The following is a 21564-nucleotide window of genomic DNA, read 5'->3' as shown; positions in this document are numbered from 1 at the left end:
GGGGTGATATGCTGCTTGAGGCTAGGGACATACCTGCCTGGGGCTCATATTCTGAGAGCTCAATCATGTCTGTCTTCATATAGTCCAGTGAGGTACATCTCAGGTCATTCACTTCAACACGAGCTATGACAGAGTCATAATGGTACTTGTCACCGAGAGATCTGAGGGCATGCATGATCTGACAAATCCTGGCACCGGACAGGCAGCTGACCATGACTTTCTCTTCATCTAACCTGGTGAGTGGGACATCCGTGTGTCTCACTATGGAGTCTCCATTGACAAAAAAAAATGTTTTTTGAGTGTTATACCTTAAGGCTTGGTAGGTGAGACACTGCCATTGCTATGTGTCTTGGGTGCTGTGGGAATTGTGTTAGTTGTAGCAGTCTTTTGCTTTGGAGGTCTCTACTGTTTTGGTAAGCTTTTTGAGAGAACCTTGCATATGTTAATTTATGCATTGGATGTGTGCTAGGTGTATGATTAGTGGTACTATGTGCATGTGTAGTGGTGGGTAGTCTGACAACCTCTTCAGTGTTACTGTTTTGAGTGTGAGAGTGCAGGGAGTCAAAATTCTTGGTGTAGATACATCTCTCACACGCTGTACTAGAGTGAGTTGTTAGCAGACAGTTGTTGTACATGAGGCAGTTGCTACACTGCCTCAGGATACCCAAGTTAACAGGGCTGGCAGGAGAAACAAGGGTAGTCCAACTGTCCATAATGCTAGGTTTGAAGAACTGTTATCACAAAGGAGTGCTTTTTGGACTGAACTAGGAGGTGCTCTGTAGATGGGTATTTCTGACGGGGTTTTTGGCTGGTGGTTTCTTAGACTGGAGATGTACTAAAGATGAGAACTGCACTAATGTACTACAGCTGTATCTAAGGGAAAAATTGCCAAAATTATCTATTCGACTTTGGCTCGCAATTGTGCGGCAGTGCTGCAAGACCCGCTAACAACCAGAAGCCCACTCAGACACAGGGCTTGAATTTCAGAAGCTAAAAACTTAAAAACAACTTTTAAAAACTCAATAGAACCAGTGAGGGTGCTTACTCCAAGCCCTGGACCAATTACCCTTCACCAGACAGGTTCCAATCAGCTCTCACAAGGGTGCAGGAGGGCCCCTTCTGATCAAATATTGCTTGGAAAATGTGCGCAGAATACAACAGCCACTACAAACAGATCTAGATGCAGCAAACTTGTATCTGGATTTTGCTACAGCTACTAGCTACACTAATTTAGGCAGGAAACACACAAAAATGTTTTAAACAGCAGAAAAACAGTAGTAAGACATGAAAAATGCTTTAAACAACAGGAAAAACAGCAGGGAGACACTAAAAAATGTTTTAAATGGCAAACAAGTCAATAGCAACAATTACTTTTCAAACAGTGAAAATAAAAAAAAAAGCTTTGCAACAGTGAAAACAGCAACAACATATGATTTAACAGGCACAGTAAGGTAGACAAATGCAGTACAAATGGTGCAGCTTCGTTTACAGAATTAAACTACGGTATTTTCTCTTTTACTACTTCTATCCGTTCAGCATCTTTGTTGTGTTCCACAGGATCTTCACAGATATATCTCCAAAATGTATCAATTTCTTCTTTTTTTGGTGGCACTTCTATTCCTTTTGCTTGCTTCCCAGTTCTCTATAAAACCTTTTGGGTCATCAATAAATAGCTTTTTTTTCCCTTTATTTTTATCTACATATCTTTCAAGTGTTTCTGTCTGTGTTGATATGTTTAGTTTATTTGCAGTAGTATACGATAGATCCAGATCTGTTCTGATACTGCACATTGCTTTTATCTCATCTATCTTTCTGAGTATTTTTGTTAATCTATTCCCTCTTCTGTACTCTTCTAACAGTGACACTTCTTGTCTTAATTGCTTTATAGTTTTCTCTATTTGATAATTCCATAACACATTTGATTTCTCCCCTTCCTTTCCCTGACTGTCCTGTGTTGTTGTGGTAATACTTTATCTGTTATTAATTTAGCTGCACAGTAATAGATCCAATTTACTTCTGTTATATTGCATGAATTTCTGTGAGCAGTCCTGATTATTGTGTTCGTTTTATCAAATTTCTAAAATTTTGGGTCTTATTGACTTTCTGCAATCTATTTCTTTCATTAATCTTAATATGTCTATCCATCTCTATTAAATCAAGCAGCTCTTCCCTTACATAATTTTCTTCTAAACTGAGGGCACATGCTTTGTTTTGCATTTTCTGTGGACATTCTACAGAAAGTTCCAGAGCATTTTCCTGTGCCATATTCCCCAGTTTCATCCTGTGTCATGTGTTGCTCTTTCATATGTGAGCTAGGCCTATCACTCCAGAACACTGACTGTGTCAGACTTGCCACAATTTCCTGTTCCTTCCCTTGCTGTGCAACTCCAACTGAACTTTTATACTGGTTTCCTACTGAAGACTCTGAAGTATCTTCATATGGCAACTGATCAGTTGTTTCCTGCTCCACTGCTTTCAACTTAATTTTAGGAGTCATTATTCTGTCCTGCTGTGGTATTATCGGTTAGATTTTCTACACTGAATTCTTCACTATGCAGGTAAGCCATAACATCAGTTTCTATTTCTTTAACTTCTCTATTACTAATCCTCCTTTCCACTTTCCCTCTTTGTTTTCTTATTTTTTGTATTGTAAAGGTTTCCATATCCGGATGAGTTTGCCTTTATTTCTCTTTAAATATCTTTGGTGCAGCTCTTTTTGTATTGATTAATTTTGCTTTTCTTTTGCATAAATATTGCACCATATTAAATCTCTTTTTATTTCCCATGTCCATATTCCTTCTTCAGATATTTCCTGCTCCTCCTGTTTCTCCTTATTTGGGGATCTTATTGTTCTGTCATGCTGTGATATAACCTGTATTAGACTTTCTACACCAAATCCTTCACTTTACAGATATTCCATAACTTCATCTTCTATTTTTTTAACTTCTACTTTATTTATCGTCTGTTCAGCGTTCTCCCCTTTGTGATCTTATTTTTTTATTGTGAAATTTTCCATATCTGGATGCCTTTGCCTGTATTTCTCTTCGAATATCTTTAGGGCTGCTTTTTTTGTATTGATTAATTTGGCTTCCTATTTTGCATAAATATTGCACCATATCAGATCTCTCTTTCTTTTACATGTCCATATTTCTTTGTTATACCTTTCAAAAATCTCTAGATTTTGTTTTTTATATTTTCGCATTTCTTCAGTCAGATCTTTTTCCAAATAGCCCAAGGTTGTTTGGTCTATATAATGTTCTTCATTAATTAGTTCTATTAATGAACACAAATTTGCATTTGAAGCTTTTGACACTTTTTCTTTTGCAAGTATTTTCCTTTACTGTAATTTCTCTCTCGATCTTATTGTATATCTTCTGTCCAACAATTCTGGGCTTCTTGCATAATAGTAACAATACATCATTTCTTTCTTATCCTAAATAGTCCACTCTATCATCATTATGACTCTTTTTTGGCCTATCAGTTTTTGTGATTTTTGTCTACTACTACTTCCTTCTACAATGGGGCACAGGGGGTGGGGGGCAACCTCCCCACTGAGCCTGACCTAACCCCACTCTAGGAATATATCTGTGTCTTGAAGATTGAACACCATCATTTTTCCAGTCCAAGCACCAGTGTGTCTACCAGGATTGGGCACTTTTTTGTATCCTGGAACTTGGGCACATATCTGTCTTTTATTTTTTAACCTACTTCTCTCCATGATATATGCTATATAAAATACAGTATATAGCAGTGTCGCCTTGGTGAGATTTTGTAAAAAAAAAAAAAAAAAAAGGATCCACCTTGTGAAAGGTACTCACCAAGACTTGAAGAAGAATTCAGTTCCAGCAGTACTACTCTCCTTTGCCTGCTGATTTTATCATCTCTCCATTCGGACCCCACCTTACACCTGGATGTTTAGTTGCATGTTATTTTATATTGTACATAGTTTTTGGGTAGGGTTTATAAATTTCTATTAACCAGGAAATGCATAATTGCAGAGCCAAGATGTTATGAAGTGTTCAATTAGGTATGCTTTGAGGGCATGTTGGTTTTCCAGTTGTTTGAGAGTGGAGGGAAGGGTGTTTCATATCTTAGATATATAGTGGATCTCTTTCGGTTGTTTTTGGATTTTTATCTTTTGAGCACAGATGTCTATTAAGGTGTAGTTTTGAAGCATGCCTTTTAGGTCAGTATATTTGTCAGGACTGCATGTTATGCTATGGAACAGTAGGAGCAGGTGGTATCAGACGTGATGTAAATCTTAAAAGGCTCATACTGATTGTTTAAAGCTGCGAGGCCAATGTGTCATCATATATTGTTTGGGAGAAGTCATACTTCTAAACTTTGTCATACATCTTAAATCGATGGTTATTCATCTAAGATAAAATTGTTATTAATGTTAAGACATCCATTAATGAATTTAAATTCTGATTATCCTAAATTAGGGATAACATTTTGAAAATTCAGACATCCAATGCAAAAAAAAAATGCATTTACTATGAAATTATAAAATTGTAATAATTTTCGAGCAAAAAAAAGTAAGTATCCAATCAAACTTAACTCACATCTGTCATAAGCTCAGCCTGTAAAAATGTGTGTTAAAACTCAAAGCATCAGACAGTTGGCTAAGTGGTCTTTCAAACTGATAGCTTAACACCTGTAGTTGACATTACTTTTACAAAATAACCTTTTAAGGAACTTCAAAAGATGGTTAAAAAGAGCATACACAATTGCTACAGGCTATGTAATGCATTGCCCATATAATAAATATGTTATCTGCCTTTCTTTTAAAATGTCACTGCTTATATGTTTCCATAACAGAATGATGGGCATCCAAGATAATGAACCTATAACCTAGAAACCTATAACAAGATCATTTTCTTTAAACATATGTGGGGAATCCTGTTATCACTGTTATTATGTAATTGCTCTTCTGGGTAAGCATCATATTTTAACTTTGATATAAAGAAAAATGTAGATTAAAGATAACCTAAGTAAAGCAGAGGAAAAAATCCAGAGACATTACATATGTACAGCCAGGTAAGGCTGAAATAAAGGTACCAGACTTCTGCTTACAGGTTCAGTCAGCCAGTGTTCAGATGAATATGCCTGTATGTATGCAATGCATTATACTAAATGAAGTAATGTTCCTCAGTATACTGAGGTTAGGTACAAATGAAGTGTGTGGTATTCAGTATATAAATTTAAAAATCTTTGGTTTTGAATCAAAAACTGAAATTGCAGAGCTAATCAGCTCAGTCAGTATGAATCCAGTGTCGACAAAAAGTTCTAACTATTCTCCTAAACAGTGCTGAAAAGCATATGCATATGCCAGCAGATCTTGGCTATGAGATAGTTTCCTTCCTTTCTCTTGTGTAAAAGTAATATAAATGTATGTGTATGTGTTTGAGGATGTGTATGAGTTTTTGTGGAAGGAGTAGGCTTCTTCGGACAGATCTGAAACCTATCTAGGTTAAAAAATGCATATAGATTTATAGTTAATAAATAGGCTAATGATCTTTGTGGATCATAACGAGCCTAGACTTGCATTCCCATAGTAGTTTTACCCCTCATATTTTGCATACAGGATATTTCCTATATGCATGAGGGACAAGATTGCTAAACTAGGGATGAATTTGCAGTTACCCATCCATTCTATTCTATTCCCTTTGGAAAGACTGCTATCCCTGGAAATTACTGCATTGATAATGCACTTCCTAAAAGTAGACGCACTGGTCAGGGATCTGGAAATGCATGTGGAAAGTAACCTGACCTTTGACCACCATGTTTCTACAGTGGTAGGAAATTATCCTGTGTTGTACAACTTATAATTAAGAGCATCGCATCCAGGTCCAAGGAGGTAATTATTACTCCACACTCATCAGATCTATCATTGAGTATGAGGCACTGTTTGGCATGAACCTCACCAGGCACTAGAAAAAGCTTGAGAGACCACAGAGGCCCCTCACAAAAAGAATACAGTGAGTAAACAAGTGCTATGCGGACCATCTCAAAGTCCTATCCCTGTACGCAGTCTCCTACAGACGATCTATGACTCACCTACAGTGCTTCCTCTGATCCCACACTGATGCATTTGTTGCATAGCCACAAAACAAATGGCATCGCTAATACCCACTTTTAAGGACCTAGACCTCATCTGTGACATACACAAGGCATGTTGTATGGACAGGTATGTATCTCAAAGATAACCCCCTCTCTGGAACAGGCTTCCCATCCAGGTAAAACAAAGATCATCCCTAACAATTTTCAAATGTAATTTGGACCAATGAATGAGAAATCACAGATTTATCCCTGGTTTGACACGTATGTTCCTAATGGACAGGGGCAGTCTGTGAACACTTGATGTGTACAAGCCTATATTGTAATTCATAAAATTCCGTGGGGATATTGACACGTCAACAATATTTTGGCAAATTTGTAGTAAGCTTGACTAGGCTTAAATCGCCCTTGGACTGATAGCCTAACAACCAGCTATGAGCCTGTTAATCCAAGTTATGTTTTAATAAAGTAACAGAAGTATTTTCCTTTATGTGGTTTAGAAGGTGTTTTCCCTGAAGTGGTATTATGTGTGATAAAAACCTATCCTGCCAGCATGTTCTATTTATTTCCCAAAAGAGATAGAGGTCCCTTGACTGGGTGTTTGATATAAATGGACTTGCAAATGTGTTTTATGTCGGACAGATATGGGTCTGTTGAAACCTCTATACACAAGGCAGAGATTGTTACTCAGTAGCCTGTATGATACTGAGAAGCGAGACAAGGCTTTGAGATGGTTCATAGGTTCATAGGTTCATACTAGGCTATCTGCCCTAGGGCATTTATAAGCCTAGCCAGAATGTGTTTGGCTTTCGCCACCCATTTTAAATTTATTTCGCTATGCCCTTTTTCAAGGTTAATATACTGTGCCTCTGTCTAACAGTGACACAGAAGTGATACCTGGGGTGAACCTACGATCTTCCATCCACTCATCAAGATTCCTCTTGAAGAGAGTCAATGAGGGACTCTGCCTAACCTGGACTGGGATTTTATTCCAGAGTGAAGGGAGCCTCCGGGTTATGAATTTGTCCCTCCAGCATGTCCTATTTATTTCAGTGCTGAGGTTCAAGTCTCTCGAGCGCGTAGCTCGATGGGATTTTGATTTTCTGAGGTGCAGCATGTCCATTAATTCTGGGTTGGACATGGCTTTATACGTCAGGCACAGATCGCCTCTGAACAGGCGGTATGCCACTGAGTAGAGCTGGAGTTTCTTTAACTGGGCAGCATATGGCATCTGTTTGAGCCCTTTGATCCTCTTGGTGAAGTACTTTTGGGGTCTTTCCAGTTGCTGCAGGTGTCTGGTAAGGTACATCCCAAAAGGGGCATTGTACTCAATTATGGGCCTGATGAGGGATGAGTAAAGAGGCACGAAGACCTCCCTGATCTAGATGTGAATCCCTTCATGATTAGGTGGGCTATATAAAATGTTTTTCTAACCACTTTGGCCACGTGGTTGTCAAATGAGGGATTGCTATCAACTTGGATCCCCAGGTCCCTAATTACTTCTTCTGTACTTAATGGATTACCACCTATGTGGTAATTTGTGGGCACTTTGTTTTTGCCAAAGGGGATGACTATACACTTTTGGCATTTAGCTTGAGGCCATGGCTCTGGCACCAGTTGTCTGTTTCTATGAGGCCCTTTTGGAGGATGCTTGTGTCGGCTGGAGAGTCGATTATGGCGCCCAGTTTGCAGTCATCTGTGAACTTGGTCAGCCACAGTCCTTCCATGTTGGCCTGTACCTCCGAGAAATATATACCGAACAAGAAAGGTCCCAGGACTGAGCCTTGTGGGACACCACTTGTAACTGGTTTGGAGTCTGACATGGCTCCAGCAATTCTAACCATGTGGGTTCTGTCCTTGAGCCAGTTTGCAATCCATCTAATGACATAGGGGTTTATATTTAAGCTGGTGAGCTTAGCTATAATGCCCGAGTGGGGTATTGTATCGAAGGCTTTTGCGAGGTCCAGGTAGGCTGTGTGGACCACCTTCCCCTCGTCAATGGCCTTGGTGACTGTTTCAAAGAAATCAACCAGGTTTAAGAGGCAGGATCTGCCCTTAACAAAGCCGAACAGGGTAGAATCCAGTGTCTGTAGGTCCCCAATATCTTTATTTATGAGGTCCATGATGATCCTTTCCATAGCTTTGCAGACCAAGCTAGTCAGGCTTATGGGGCGATAGTTTCCAGGATCCGTTGAGGCACCACCTTTATGGAGAGGGACCACTGTTGCTGTACGCCACTCTTTGGGCACATATCTTGTAGTAAGGCTGAGATTGAACAGTAGTTTTATGTTTGGGTTTAGCTCTTCTTGGAGTTCATGTAGGACGCAGCCCGGGACACCGTCTGGTCCCATCGATGCTGTGTTTTTTGCTTTGGAGAGGGCGGCTCTTACTTGAGCATCTGAGATGTCAGGGGGGCAGCACTCTGCTGGGATAGATATTTGCCCTTTTGGTGGGGAGGGGGGGGTTTGCTCTGAACCTGTCACCTAGGATGTTGGCAATGTCTGTGGGTTCAGTGTATTTTTTGTCATTTTGGACTAATTCTGAGCATATCTGGGAATTACCACCCAGGTTCCTAACATGACTAAAGAAAACCTTGTGATTATCCTTAGTGTCCTGTGCAATTTTTCTCTCGAAGCTGGCCTTAGACAATTATATGAGTGCCCATAGTTTTTTGCTAATACTGATCAGTGATGCCTTCCCTTTTTGGGATTTTGCTCTATCATTTAGTAGCTTCCTCCTTCTATTGTATAGTTTGTTTATGGCTGGGGTCCACCAGACAGGACATCTGCCTTTGGAGGATTGGGTCTTGGTTTTATTTGGGATCGCATGATCCATGCATTCCTGAAGGTGTTCATAGAATGCATTTATAAAGGATTCTGCGGTCTGGGCGTATTTTCCACAGGCCGGGGCTTTGAAGGATTCCACCTCGGTTTTGAGGAGTGTGAAATTTGCTTTAGAGAAGTTTTTCACTGTGGTTTTCCGGGCAGGGGTGGGGTTGGGATGTGAATATCCAGTGAGATTAGTTTATGGTCTGATCTTACCAGTGAGGGATACACTTCTGGTCTGGAGCATAGAGTCCCCATGTTGGTGATGATCAAGTCCAGTATGTTTTCTCCTCTTGTGGGAGTGGTAACAAGTTGTTCCATAGCATTTGAGTTTATAAATTCTAGGAACCTTTGGGCTAGGGTGTTGGAGCTAGAGTAATGCTCCCAGTCTATGTTTGGGTAGTTGAAATCGCCCAATATAATGGTGTTTGGAGAGACCTTCATATTTTCCAGTGTTCTCAGAAAGGCCGAGTGGGGTTCCTGGGTTTGGGAGGGTGGTCTGTAGCAGGCTATAAACTGGAAGGCAGTTTTACCCACTGTTAGTTGCACATGGATAGTCTCTGATGCTTCGTGCTTTGCCACCAACCTGGAGGTGTGGGTATCTTTGATGAATATCGATACTGCGTAGTTTTTATGATTTAGGCCTCTTGATTTTTTTTAGTGAGAAATTGTTATCATTCTAGTTGTGAACATTTTGGACAGGTACATACCAAAAGAAACAATTATCTTAATGATTGGCCTAATAAATGCCAAGTATAGTGGAATGATTACAACTCTGGATCTGGATGCAAAACCTTTTTTATAATCTGTGCAATGAAAAAGGATTTCCTTACAAGGGTGGATGCATAGTAATCAAGTGACTTGAGTAATTTACTGGGAAAATGGCATTAAGTAAAGGTGCCACAAGTGCTATTTAGAAATCTCTAGCTATTCATAAGATTTCAGAAGTACAATTACAAAACTTGATATAAGTTAGCACTGTTGTACTTACCAGGATTAATACATACATTATAGCAGTTACTTTATATCACTGGTTATTAAAAAATTATACTTAAGGTGTGAAATAGGCTATGTGCCATAGAGTGAATGAATGAGAACAGCAACATGTAGAAATACGTAGAGGCTACAGGCATGTAAAACTGTCATTATTTTAGGCTATATAAGAGTTTGCATGTTTTATTTAATATTTAGAGTTACATTGCATTCTTATTCTTAATAACAATAATGTATACTTAACAATAAAAGGTTGTATATATGGCAACAAAACAGCTAAATAACTTTGTTTTCAGAATGCATTCATAACACATTATGAAAAAAAATTAAGGTGAGACTGCAATGGATACAGTTGTGGCAGGGCTAGCCACCAGATGGTGTAAACCTTGGCTCTAAATGATTGTCACTGTTGAAGTGACACCCTGACCCCATGTGCAAAAATTGGAAAAAGGGGCTGTAGATAGATGGATAAATTATCCAGGAGGCTCTTCCCCATGCTTCAGAAATATAAAATGAGTGTGTGTGTGTGTGTGTGTGTGTGTGTGTGTGTGTGTGTGTGTGTGTGTGTGTGTGTGTGTGTGTGTGTGTGTGTGTGTGCCCTCTTATTCACTGTAGTCAAGGTCAGAGTAATAATAAGTGTTTAGCTATAAGATTTTTGTAATTGCACAGTAGAGAACATGTTAAATGCCTATCTAATTAACAGATGTCTGTGCCAAACTACCCAAGATCAATTGAATCTTCTATGCAGCAGCTAAGAATATGAGTGTTTATACATCATTCTGTTGTCTGCAATTACTGCTCAACACTATGTGGCTTGCATTATAGAGTTAAAAAGACTTAAAGGGAAGATTATTTGTAGTGAAAATGTGTTTATGCATGTTCAAATCACATTTCTACTTAAAAAGGTGTCATAAAAGTTTTGAATGTTGTCATATATTGAAGTAGTCAGAATACTTGTTTGTGATATGCAGAGTAGAGCGGAGTGCATCAATAATGTAAGTTATTGGTATTGCCAGTTTCCTGAGCTTCTAATAAATGTATGCCTCCTTAGATGGGTCTCTATTGAAATGTTGGCACTCTGAGTGCTGACAAGCCAAATAAAAGGACCCAAAACCCATCAAAAGAGTGAATCTTGACGACTGCACATCTCTTTTAAACTTCTTTTTTTGTAGGGAGGTAAGCCTCCCTACACCACCCCCCCTTAAACTTCTCTGAACTTGTATATACCAACTCAGAAATTGCCATACCTCAGACAAAAGGGAATATTCCAGGAAATGTCCATGTTGGACTTTATATATATATATATATATATATATATATATATATATATATATATATATATATATATATATATGAGTCTATTTTTTGGCCATTCAGTCTCCATGTTTCAGGGCTGATTCTCATGGGTCCAAACATTTAAGTGATTACCCCTTAGACATGCACTCTGTACTCTCAAAAAGGATCAGACTCACTGTTTAAAAGCTTTAAGGAAAATGAGTCATCATGTGTTTAGACTAACCTCATACTTGTAGACTGTATCGTATATTTAAATGGTTTGTTTTTCAGCTAACGTAAGATTAAGTATTGACAGTTTATTAGACATCATAAAACTGCTATCATCCTAAATCAGGGTCAAATGTCCAAAGCTCATTGGCATCTCATGCAAAAAAGCAGTCATTATGCAATTTAAAATAATAATAATAATTTCTTAGAAAATAATTATAAGGACACAGTTAAAATGAAGTGATATTTTGTAATAAGCCTGTAAACTGGTAGATCTGAGATCATGTGAGCCAAGGCGACTGTAACATACCTCTCAATTGTCCAGATTCTCACAGAATGTCCAGATTTTAGCCTCATATTTTTACTCTGTTCCTCACAAAATTTGTGGTTTGATGGCAAACCATTGAGGACTGAAGTAACTGAATAATACTATTATAGGAGCAATATTTAAAATCTATGTATTTTTGGGCCTTTGTCCCCCATTATTTCTGACTTTGTTCAGATTTCTTATGCTAAGAGGTTGAGAGGTATGATTTGTAATAAAAGGTCAAAGGTTTAGAGAGGTAACTAAGGATTCTTGCACACTGACAGGTAAACAGATACATTTGAGTGATCAATTCTGGATAATTTCCACTTGCAAAATTAACTTTTAAGAACGTTTATAAGATAGATAACAGGATATTGACAACACACCCCTTAGAGATGACCCAGTAGTCAGGGACTTAGGGACACACATAGATAGTAATCTATCCTTTGACCATCATGTGTCTACAGAGGTGAGGAAATTATTCATGTTGCACAACTTATAAACAAAGATATGGCATCGAAGTCCAAGGAAGTCATTGTTCCACTGTATTCGGCATTCATCAGACCTATCATTGAATACAATGCCCCCTTTGGTATGTACCTAACCAGGCATATCCAACAATTAACATGTCCACAGAGGTTCCTCACTAAAAGAATACAGGGCGTAAGTAAAATGTCCTATTCATACCGCTTCAAGGCCCTATCCCTGTATTCTGACTCCTTCAGGCTTTTGAGAGGTGATCTATGCCTGGCATACAGGGCATTGTTAGACCCCACTCTGATGGACCTCCTGCATATCCACAAAAGAAACAGCACCAGAATTACCCATTCTAAAGACTTAAACCTTGCTTGTGATATAAATAGGTCCTGCTGGAAAGATAGGTATGTATCCCAGAGACTACCGTGTCTATGGAACAGGCTCCCCATCCATGTGAAGCAGATTTCCTCCCTAACCCAATTCAAGTGCAACTTGGACAGTTGGATGAGAAAATGAAAATTCATCCCTGGATTGGCACCTATGTCTGTAATGGACACAGGTAACCTGTAAATGGTTCATTTCCAGGCCCCTGCTTACATTTATCAAGGGTATCAGAGCTTGTCAGAGATGTGAGATGCATGGCTAGACTTAAAAAGGCCCGTGTGGTCGTTATCCTAGTAAACACCTATGAACCTATTACAAAATTGCTGCTATCCATCTAATGTATTGTGTGTGTAATAAAAATGTTATCTGATTTTCTTTTAAATTATCAAAGGGCTGCTGCTGCTTGTGTTTCCATGACACATTTTTGAGTTCTGAAAGGCCATTTATCATTCACAGTGTAAAATCACATTTGGTGCAAGCCATACACTGTTTTACTTTTATTTGTTCATGAGGAGTGGGAATAAAGGAATATGATGAAACTTTAAGGAAGAAATATTGAAAAAAAAAACATTGAGTTTAATTCCCAATGGTAAGCTTGTTTCTTTAGAAGTTTTCAGTGCATTACGATGAAACAGTTTACTTTTATTTCATTAGCCATATCTAATGTATAGAATATCAGCTACTGTTCAGCTCTCTGGCAAAATTACTATTGTAGTCTGACAGACAAACCTGCATTATCCGTGTTCATCACCTTCAGTGCAGAATATCAAAAAGTATACTACCTTTGTCCATGAAGTCATATTGAATAATAAAATATACTCATCATAAAAATATTTAAGAACACTAGTTACATATGTGCATTTAACCTGATGAATGTAGCAACATACATCTAGCAAATGTCTGGACAGAATCAAAGCTACAGTAATCTCTTCAGACTATCTCATAAATGACAAATGCCATTTCTGACATTTATGCCATTTTTTCCAACCAGTCAAATAAAAATTATTTTTGAGTGTTAAAAGTACCTGTGGAACAAGTCATACAAGTTTGCATTTATGTTTAATTATGATACTGGGTTGTGTAATAGTATGTGAATTATCTTTGGGAGAAGGTAGGATACTAGATATACTTAATGACGCAAGTTACAAGGTAAGCAACACTGTCGTTAGCATCATAGTTTAAATAGTGGCTAGGGAGCAACATGGCTATGCCGGGGAAGGGAGACCTCACAGGAGGATTCCTAATGTGCTGTTCTTAGGTTTAGGATAGGAGACTAAGGCTTCCCTTATGATTTAGTGACATTAACATAATTGAGGATTCAGACAGATGAAGGAAGCTGGTTGAAGCTTCAGCTCAAAAAAAAAAAAAAAACTGTATGAGGTTCCAGCCCCTAAAATCTTGGAAAAAAGAAAGCCCCCAAACTGTGTTTCATTACCAGTACACAAGTAGAAACCATAGTAGCATTACCTTCCTTTGAGAAAAGTGATCAACAAATTTCAAATTTCATTAGAGAAATCCACAAAGTTAAAATTGGCTATTTTGCATTTGTTCAAGTTAGGAGAACTGCAGATTAATTTTTATGGAATCTATCCTCTAATGGAGACACTGGGAACTAATCAGGTAACTTGTAGCAAAACTAAACAGAACAAAATCAATACTGATGGAGGATGGAAATGTGGGACTGTATATGTTCAGCCTGTACTTATGCCACAAAAACATTTCAGAAGAGTGAGTGATGCATAAATGAAAACCCTCCTTCCTACATTATGACAGCCATAGGAACTAGAAGGAGACAGACAGTCAACATTTGCCATGAATGGAATGTAATTGGGAAAACTTCAATGAATTCCACTTCGGTGAACCCACATTTGCATGTTTCCTCACTGTTGTGTGACCATGGGGTAGGTATATAAAAATATTGGGGTTAGGGGTACCCCCACGTGGTGAGTACAGAGATCCCTCCACAAAAATATTTTGCTTTTCCACCATTGAAAGTAGCCTTCAGAAAACTTCTTCCAATGACTTTGGCTTAATGGTAAATGACATAGATGAATTAATGTAAATCCAAACCAGCCACCCAGGTATTACCCCTTAGCAGGAAGGTAGGAGCCATGGGCAAGTTAATTATAGCAATCAAAATCAAGGCTCTCTGTTTCTATTTCGAAATAACAGTTTTGTATAATTTTGGAATTTACATTATTCGACCTGTAATTTCCAACATACCCATGCGCATGGCTCTTTTTTTTTTTCAGGATGGAGACATAACTGTCCTACACCTGAAAGGAGATTTCATATTCATGGTTTAGAGTCACCTTTGGAAAATGAGAATTCCTCTAGTTTTACTGTTGTGGTAGGTTTAAAAAGTGCACAAAAACGTGGCACAAAAATGATGAACAGAATAGAATATTTTCAGCCAGAGCTTGCAAAATTCAGACCGTCAGTGTATTTCACGATACAAGTCTCAGGGCAGCATGTATTGTTTTACTCTGATAAATCACAACAAGGAATCTGTAGAGCACAGCATAGCAGCAAAGGCAATCCAGCACTGATGCATTTATTGCTCTCCAAGGCTATCAAGTCTCCATCATGTTTTTATCAATCACTGTACTTCATAGGTCATGAATAATAAACGAGTGATGATGATTTTGCTAGATAAAAAATGTGGGTGTGTTTTTCTGTTTTAAAATGTTTCAGAACTATTTACCACATGACTATCAGTACTACAAGAACTACATTCCACCACCAGAGAGAGAGAGAGAGAGAGAGATTGACTACATTTAATCTTATATACAATCATGAATTAAAATTATCCCTGAAGCTAATGTTAATAGCCTCATGAACAGACACTCATTGACAACAGCTGCTTTCATTTTCTGCAGATTGTTTCCTTGGCTGGGGTGGGGGGATAGCAGAAGCATGCCTCTTAACCTTAGGGCAAGAAATCCGGACAAAGTGTAAAATAATGGGGGGCAAAGGCCCCAAAATAGGGACAGATTTTAAATATTGCTGTTATAAACTTAAAAAAGTTGCTAGAATAAGAGGTTTTGCGTTAGCACATAGTTTCTAAATGACACCAAGTCTGAAACTCAAGCATCTGCCATTATTTAGTGACTTCAGTCAACAGTGATTTACCAGAAAACCACAAATTTTATACAGAACAGACTAAAAATTTAAGGCAAAAATCTGGACTTTCTGCAAAAATTTGTACAGTTGAGAGGTATGAGCAGAAGGAAGGAAAAACAGAAGGTTGACATATACAAGTTAAAAGATGATACTGGAAGCATACCTCTCAACTGTACAGATTTTCACCTCATTTTCAGTCCGTTTTTCATAAAATTGTGATTTACGTCAAATCATTGGCAAATCATTGAACACTGAAGTCAGATAATAATGACAGCCTTTTGAGTTTCCAACTTCATATCCTCAGAAAATGCATGCTAACACAAATCCTGTTATTCTATCGACTTTCTAAGCTTGAAAGAACAATACTTAAAAACTTTTGCTATTTTTGGGTTTTTGTTCCTCCATTATTTATGGCCTTGTCCAGATTTCGTGCTCTAAGATGTTGAGAGAGAGGTATGACTGAAAGTTAAACAGGCTGTAACAAGTTTGTATGCAGTGGGATGCTGAAACCTCGAATAAAATGACTAACTCTGCAGATGAGACCGTTAAATACCTGCAAACTTTATTTTATATATTCATTGTTAACTGCGACAAAGCACAGAACAAAAAAATTGACCAATTGTACTATATAAAGATTAACGTTTTGTTATGAGTCTAACCAGATACTGAATACATAATCACTCTGAGGTTACTGACAATAAATAAGCACTCGTATAACATCTCACAAGTTGTTCTTTCTCCTTAACTACAATTACATTGTGCTTTGTTAAAGGATTATCTACATATTATTAAGTGGAAGACCAGAAGTGCCACACGATTGTAATCAGGTATGCCATAGAGATGAATGGATGATGCCAGAATATGAAGGGTTTACCTGACTCATGAAATGAGGGTCCCCACTGGTTACAGTTGTAAGAGTACATGTTACTTGTCACTGTGTGATCTTACAATTTTTTATAAATGGATCACTGAATAAGCATGTTTTTGAACAGCTCTGATAAACTGCCCATAATAATTAAAGCCTTTATTAAAAGATTAGCACAGATTATAAATGACATTTCTATTTTTAAATTTTTTGCATATTAGTTGTGGAAAATATTGATGATGGAGACTATGTGGAAATTCACTGTTCCAATGCCACTCATAAACACCATGAGAAGACATCCTGTAAAGAAGAACCCCAACTTCTGCACAGACAGTGGGAGAAGACCACCAGGAGCAAACGTAAGTGTGAAATACCACTACAGCTTGGTTCAGATAGATACCGGCAGGAAACTTTGACCTTTCATTGTGGAAAATGCTAAAGCATACCCACCACACATGCCTTCAGCAAAAGAAATTGCAGAAATAATTGTTTGTGTGGATATATATATATACATATACATATACATATATAAACATATATATATATATATATATATATATATATATATATATATATATATATATATATATATACATATACATATATATATATATATATACATATATATATATATATATATATATATATATATATATATATATACATATATATATACATATATATATATATATATATATATACATATATATATATATATATATATATATATATATATATATATATATATATATATACACATATATATACATATATATATATATATATATATATATATATATATATATATATATATACATATATATATATATATATATATATATATATACATATATATATATACATATATCTACATATATATATATATATACATATATATATATATATATATATATATATATATATATATATATATATATATATATATATATATATATATATATATATATATATATATATATATATATATATATATATATATATATATATATACATATATATATATATATATATATATATATATATATATATACATATATATATATATATATATATATATATATATATATATATATATATATATATATATATATACACACACATATGTGTGTATAGATGCCAATAGGTAATTAATGCAGGTGTATGCATGTGTTGTGTCTTTATATGTAGCTTCCATTTTACAGCTGGAGCTTGCATTGTAGTTTCTGGGGAATTATATTTCCTACTTTTTCATTTGTAATAATCCTTACTTTTTATGTTTTCCTACATACCTTACAGAGTATGAATTGTGAATTGAATGTTTGTCTACCACTTACTAAAATGTTTGAATTATACAACAAGGCCTTTTCAGAATGTGTGACTATGTTGGTTGAATTGTTGTAATGGAGTTTACATCTTATATGTTTAACATCCTGAATTATAATTCCTTGTGGTAGCTGATGGTTTTGCAGATATCAATAAACTGTGTTGTGTACATTAATTATTTTCAACTTCCAGTGCTAATTACTTCTGTAGCTTGTGGCCAGTTAGGGATACTTCTAAACCTAGCATAAGAAATCTGGACAGAGCCAAAATAATGGAGAAACAAAGGTCCAAAAATAGGGACACACACTAATTATTACACATATGAACTTAAAAAGTTGCTAAAATAACAACATTTGCCTTAGCGTGAATTTTTTCTGAGGGAAATGAAGGCTGAAACTCAAATGATGCCATTATTTAGTGACTTCAGTCTTCAGTGATTTGCCAAAAAACCACAGTTTCTGAGGGACAGACAAAAAATATAACATGAAAATCTGGACATTTCAGAAGTGTGGTTTATAGCAGGCACCAGAATGGAAGATGGATCACATTGTGTGCAGAACATTCAACACTGGACATGCATGCATTTATAGAGACATGGGCTGGCAAAAAGTGATAGATAAAGGTGCTGTGGTAGTAGTTTGATATAGATTTTGTTTCTGTTCTGCAGCTGGCATAGCCCTTAGAAACATATTATTTTAAGAGCTTTAATAAATTATTTATAAAATATAGCATCTTATGTGACTAACAGTTTGTTTAAAAAATAAATCACACACACACCACAATAATCTCCTTAAACAGGTTTATTGTGCTCCAGATAACAATTGGTGGTATTCGTTGGTGTTGTGCTTTTGCAAACATTGCTGGTTGTGGATATGCATGCTCTTCAGAGGAGAGGTCACTGAAGGGGAAATTCCTCTCTTCCAGAGCTTCAATAGCTTTAAGAATTGATAATATGAAGTAAGGAGTCTAAGGATAAACCTATGCATGGGTAACATAGGAAATACACGTCCCAGTATGGGTCATACTGGGGTGCTATTATAGCATGGGAGTTTCTGAGGCAAGGTTATAGGGTGCATGCATTGGGGAAGCTTGAAGTCTGCAACAGTTGTTTTTAATTAAAATGAGCATGAAATAATCTATCTGTTGGCACCAAAACTATAAAATGGAAGAGTCCCTACAGTATGATACACCCATACATATATCACTATCTCAACAAGTCACCCATCCTTCAGCTCTTTCTGTTCAGCACTAAATTCTTTATGGGGATGGAGCAAAGATATCAGTATTTGACATTGTAAAGAAGCAATACCGGGCTTCTCTTTTCTGGGACTGACTTTGCACCTTTGCAAGAAGAATAAGTTACATTCTTTACTCCAATTGTGAATTACTAAATCTGATGATTCTCAGCTCAAAGGAGATGCAAAGCTTAATTAAGGAGAAAGCCACTTCCTAGTCACAGTCACTGATGTAATCCTAGCTGTGGCAGTGCACTCTGGGATACATTCTCTATTATGATTCATCAAGACCTGTTTCTTGATGTCCACTGGAAAGCTTCTTCCAAGACCATAGAGCTGTTAGGTGTAGAGTTCATAGGTTCATAGGGGGGACATTTTAAGCTTAGCCATGTTATCAATTAGTGTTTAACTCTCCTTTCCATACTTTTATTTGTGAGGGTCACACCTTCATTATATTAGAGAACTGTACTACAAGGTAGGAAATTTAAGCACTGCCTCTGTCCATTAAGAGGATGGGATAAATTTCCTATTTCCCATCCATTGGTCTAAATTGTATTTGAGAATAGGGACAGAGATGAGCTTTATTTTACGTGGATGGGAAGTTTTTTCCAGAGTAATGGTATCCTCTGAAATATGCACCTGTCCCTCCAAATCATTCTGTTTACATTGCAGAACAGGTTTGGGTCCATGGCCCAGGTGTTCTTAGTACCTTCAAACTTGCGGATGTGGAGTAGGTCTCTAACGGCTGAGTTTGAGGATGTCTTATAAGCCACACATAGTTCACCTGTTGGTAGTCTGTAAGAAAATTGAGTATAGTTACATGGTTCTGAGGCAGTCCACCTAGGACTTGTATTTTAGGCTCAGTACTCTTTTTGAAAGAAACCTCTGTGGTCGCTCTACTTGTTGTAAATGTCTGGACAGGTTCATACCAAAATGGACTTTGCCCTCAAAGATGGGCCTAATAAACTAGGATGATGACACCTCTGGACCTAGAAGCTCTCCCTCTACTTATAAGCTATGCAATATAAAAGGACTTTCTTAGAACTGTGGAGACATTTTAGTCAAATTCTAGTTTGCTGTCTATGTAAGTTCCCAAATTTCTAACTACTGTTTCTACTCATAGGGGTGTTTTGTCAATGTGACAGGGGTGTATTGTCAATGTGATAGGTCCCTGAGGCAGTCAGTTTTTCAAAGAGTACAATAATTCCCTTTTTGCCATTTAGCTTTAGTCCATGACTCTGATACTGGTTATTTGTGTGGGGCAAGCCTTTCTGTAGGATTGCTGAATTTTGGGGGAATTCATTGACTGCTCCCAGCTTGCAATCATCTACAAACTTGGTCAGCCATAGCCCCTTGCTGCTGCTTTGACTTGAGAGAAATAAATGCCAACTAGGGGCAGATCCAGCACAGAACCCTGTGAGACCCCACCAGTGACAGTATTTTTTGTTGGGGGTGGCTTCCTCATCTTAACTTCCTGTGTTCTATCTGTGTGCCAGGTTGCAATTTAGTGGGTGATGCAATGGTTTATTCCTAATTTTCCAAGTTTATCAACAATCCCTGAGTGAAATATTGTGTTAAAGGCTTTGGCCAGGTCAAGGTAGGCAGTGCATACTGTCTTCCTTTCATCCATCTCTTTTGTGATTTTTATTTTTGGAAAAGTCTCTTATGTTATGAAAGTATGACCTGCCTTTGACAAAAAACAAACTGGGATAGTCCAGTGTTTGGAGGTTTCCTATGTCTTTATTGACCAGTTCAATGATAAGTCTTACCATGACTTTACATATGAGGCTGGTCAGACTTATGGGTCAGTAATTGCCTGGGTTGGTGGATGGCCCTCCCTTATTCAGGGGTATGACAGCTGCTGTCTTCCATTCACTTGGTACAAAGTCACTTTTGAGGGTGAGGTTGAACAGTGCTGTTAGGAGCTCAGAAATATAATGCTTCATGCTATTCATAATGCATCCTAGGATGTTGTTGGGGCCCATAGATGACATTTTTGTTGGTCTTTGAGAGCACCTCCATTACTTGGTCCTGCGCGAAAGCTGGGATTGTATGGGTTTCTGATATTTCTTGTGAGATTACCAGAGGTGAGCCAGTAGATTTGCTTATATCCACACCTTCAGTATAGGTGGTGGCATTTACAATTCGGTGTAACACACTGCTGTGTATTGCTCTTAACCAGCCTTGATGGTGAGTCTTTTCTGGATGAAGATTGAGACCTCCACCTTTCTTCCCTTCCTGCACAATAGCTTGCCTATATGTGTGGAAGGCATTGTAGTCCTGCACCAGTGGAGAGGTTTCCAATGATTTGAACCACATCTCAGTCACTTCACAGATGTCTAGGCCCTCCAAATGGAGGAGGGCCTGCAGCAAGTGGCGTATTTTATTTAGGCTCCTAGCACTGATCAGTAGTACACCATTACCTTCTCCTTAGTTTGTTTTGTTATGAAGGTAGTTTGATCCAGTTGG

At 37.3% G+C, this 21564-nt stretch overlaps 1 protein-coding gene across 2 annotated transcripts in view; it reads left to right on the top strand.

Annotated features, from left to right (window-relative positions):
- Positions 1 to 21564, top strand: part of LOC122800943 (ephexin-1-like) — an 822598-nt gene that overhangs the window by 545705 nt on the left and 255329 nt on the right. For both annotated transcript variants that reach the window (XM_044070328.1, XM_044070327.1), the window contains one exon: positions 16759 to 16896. In XM_044070328.1, coding sequence (XP_043926263.1) covers positions 16759 to 16896 — 138 coding nt within the window. The remainder of the gene's footprint in view (positions 1 to 16758; positions 16897 to 21564) is intronic.

The sequence above is a fragment of the Protopterus annectens genome, chromosome 4.part1 (genome assembly GCF_019279795.1).
Source record: "Protopterus annectens isolate FY-2018-M chromosome 4.part1, PAN1.0, whole genome shotgun sequence".
NCBI lineage: Eukaryota > Metazoa > Chordata > Ceratodontiformes > Protopteridae > Protopterus > Protopterus annectens.
The sequence above is the reverse complement of the archived record's forward strand: the minus strand, read 5'-3'. Positions and strand labels throughout refer to the sequence as shown.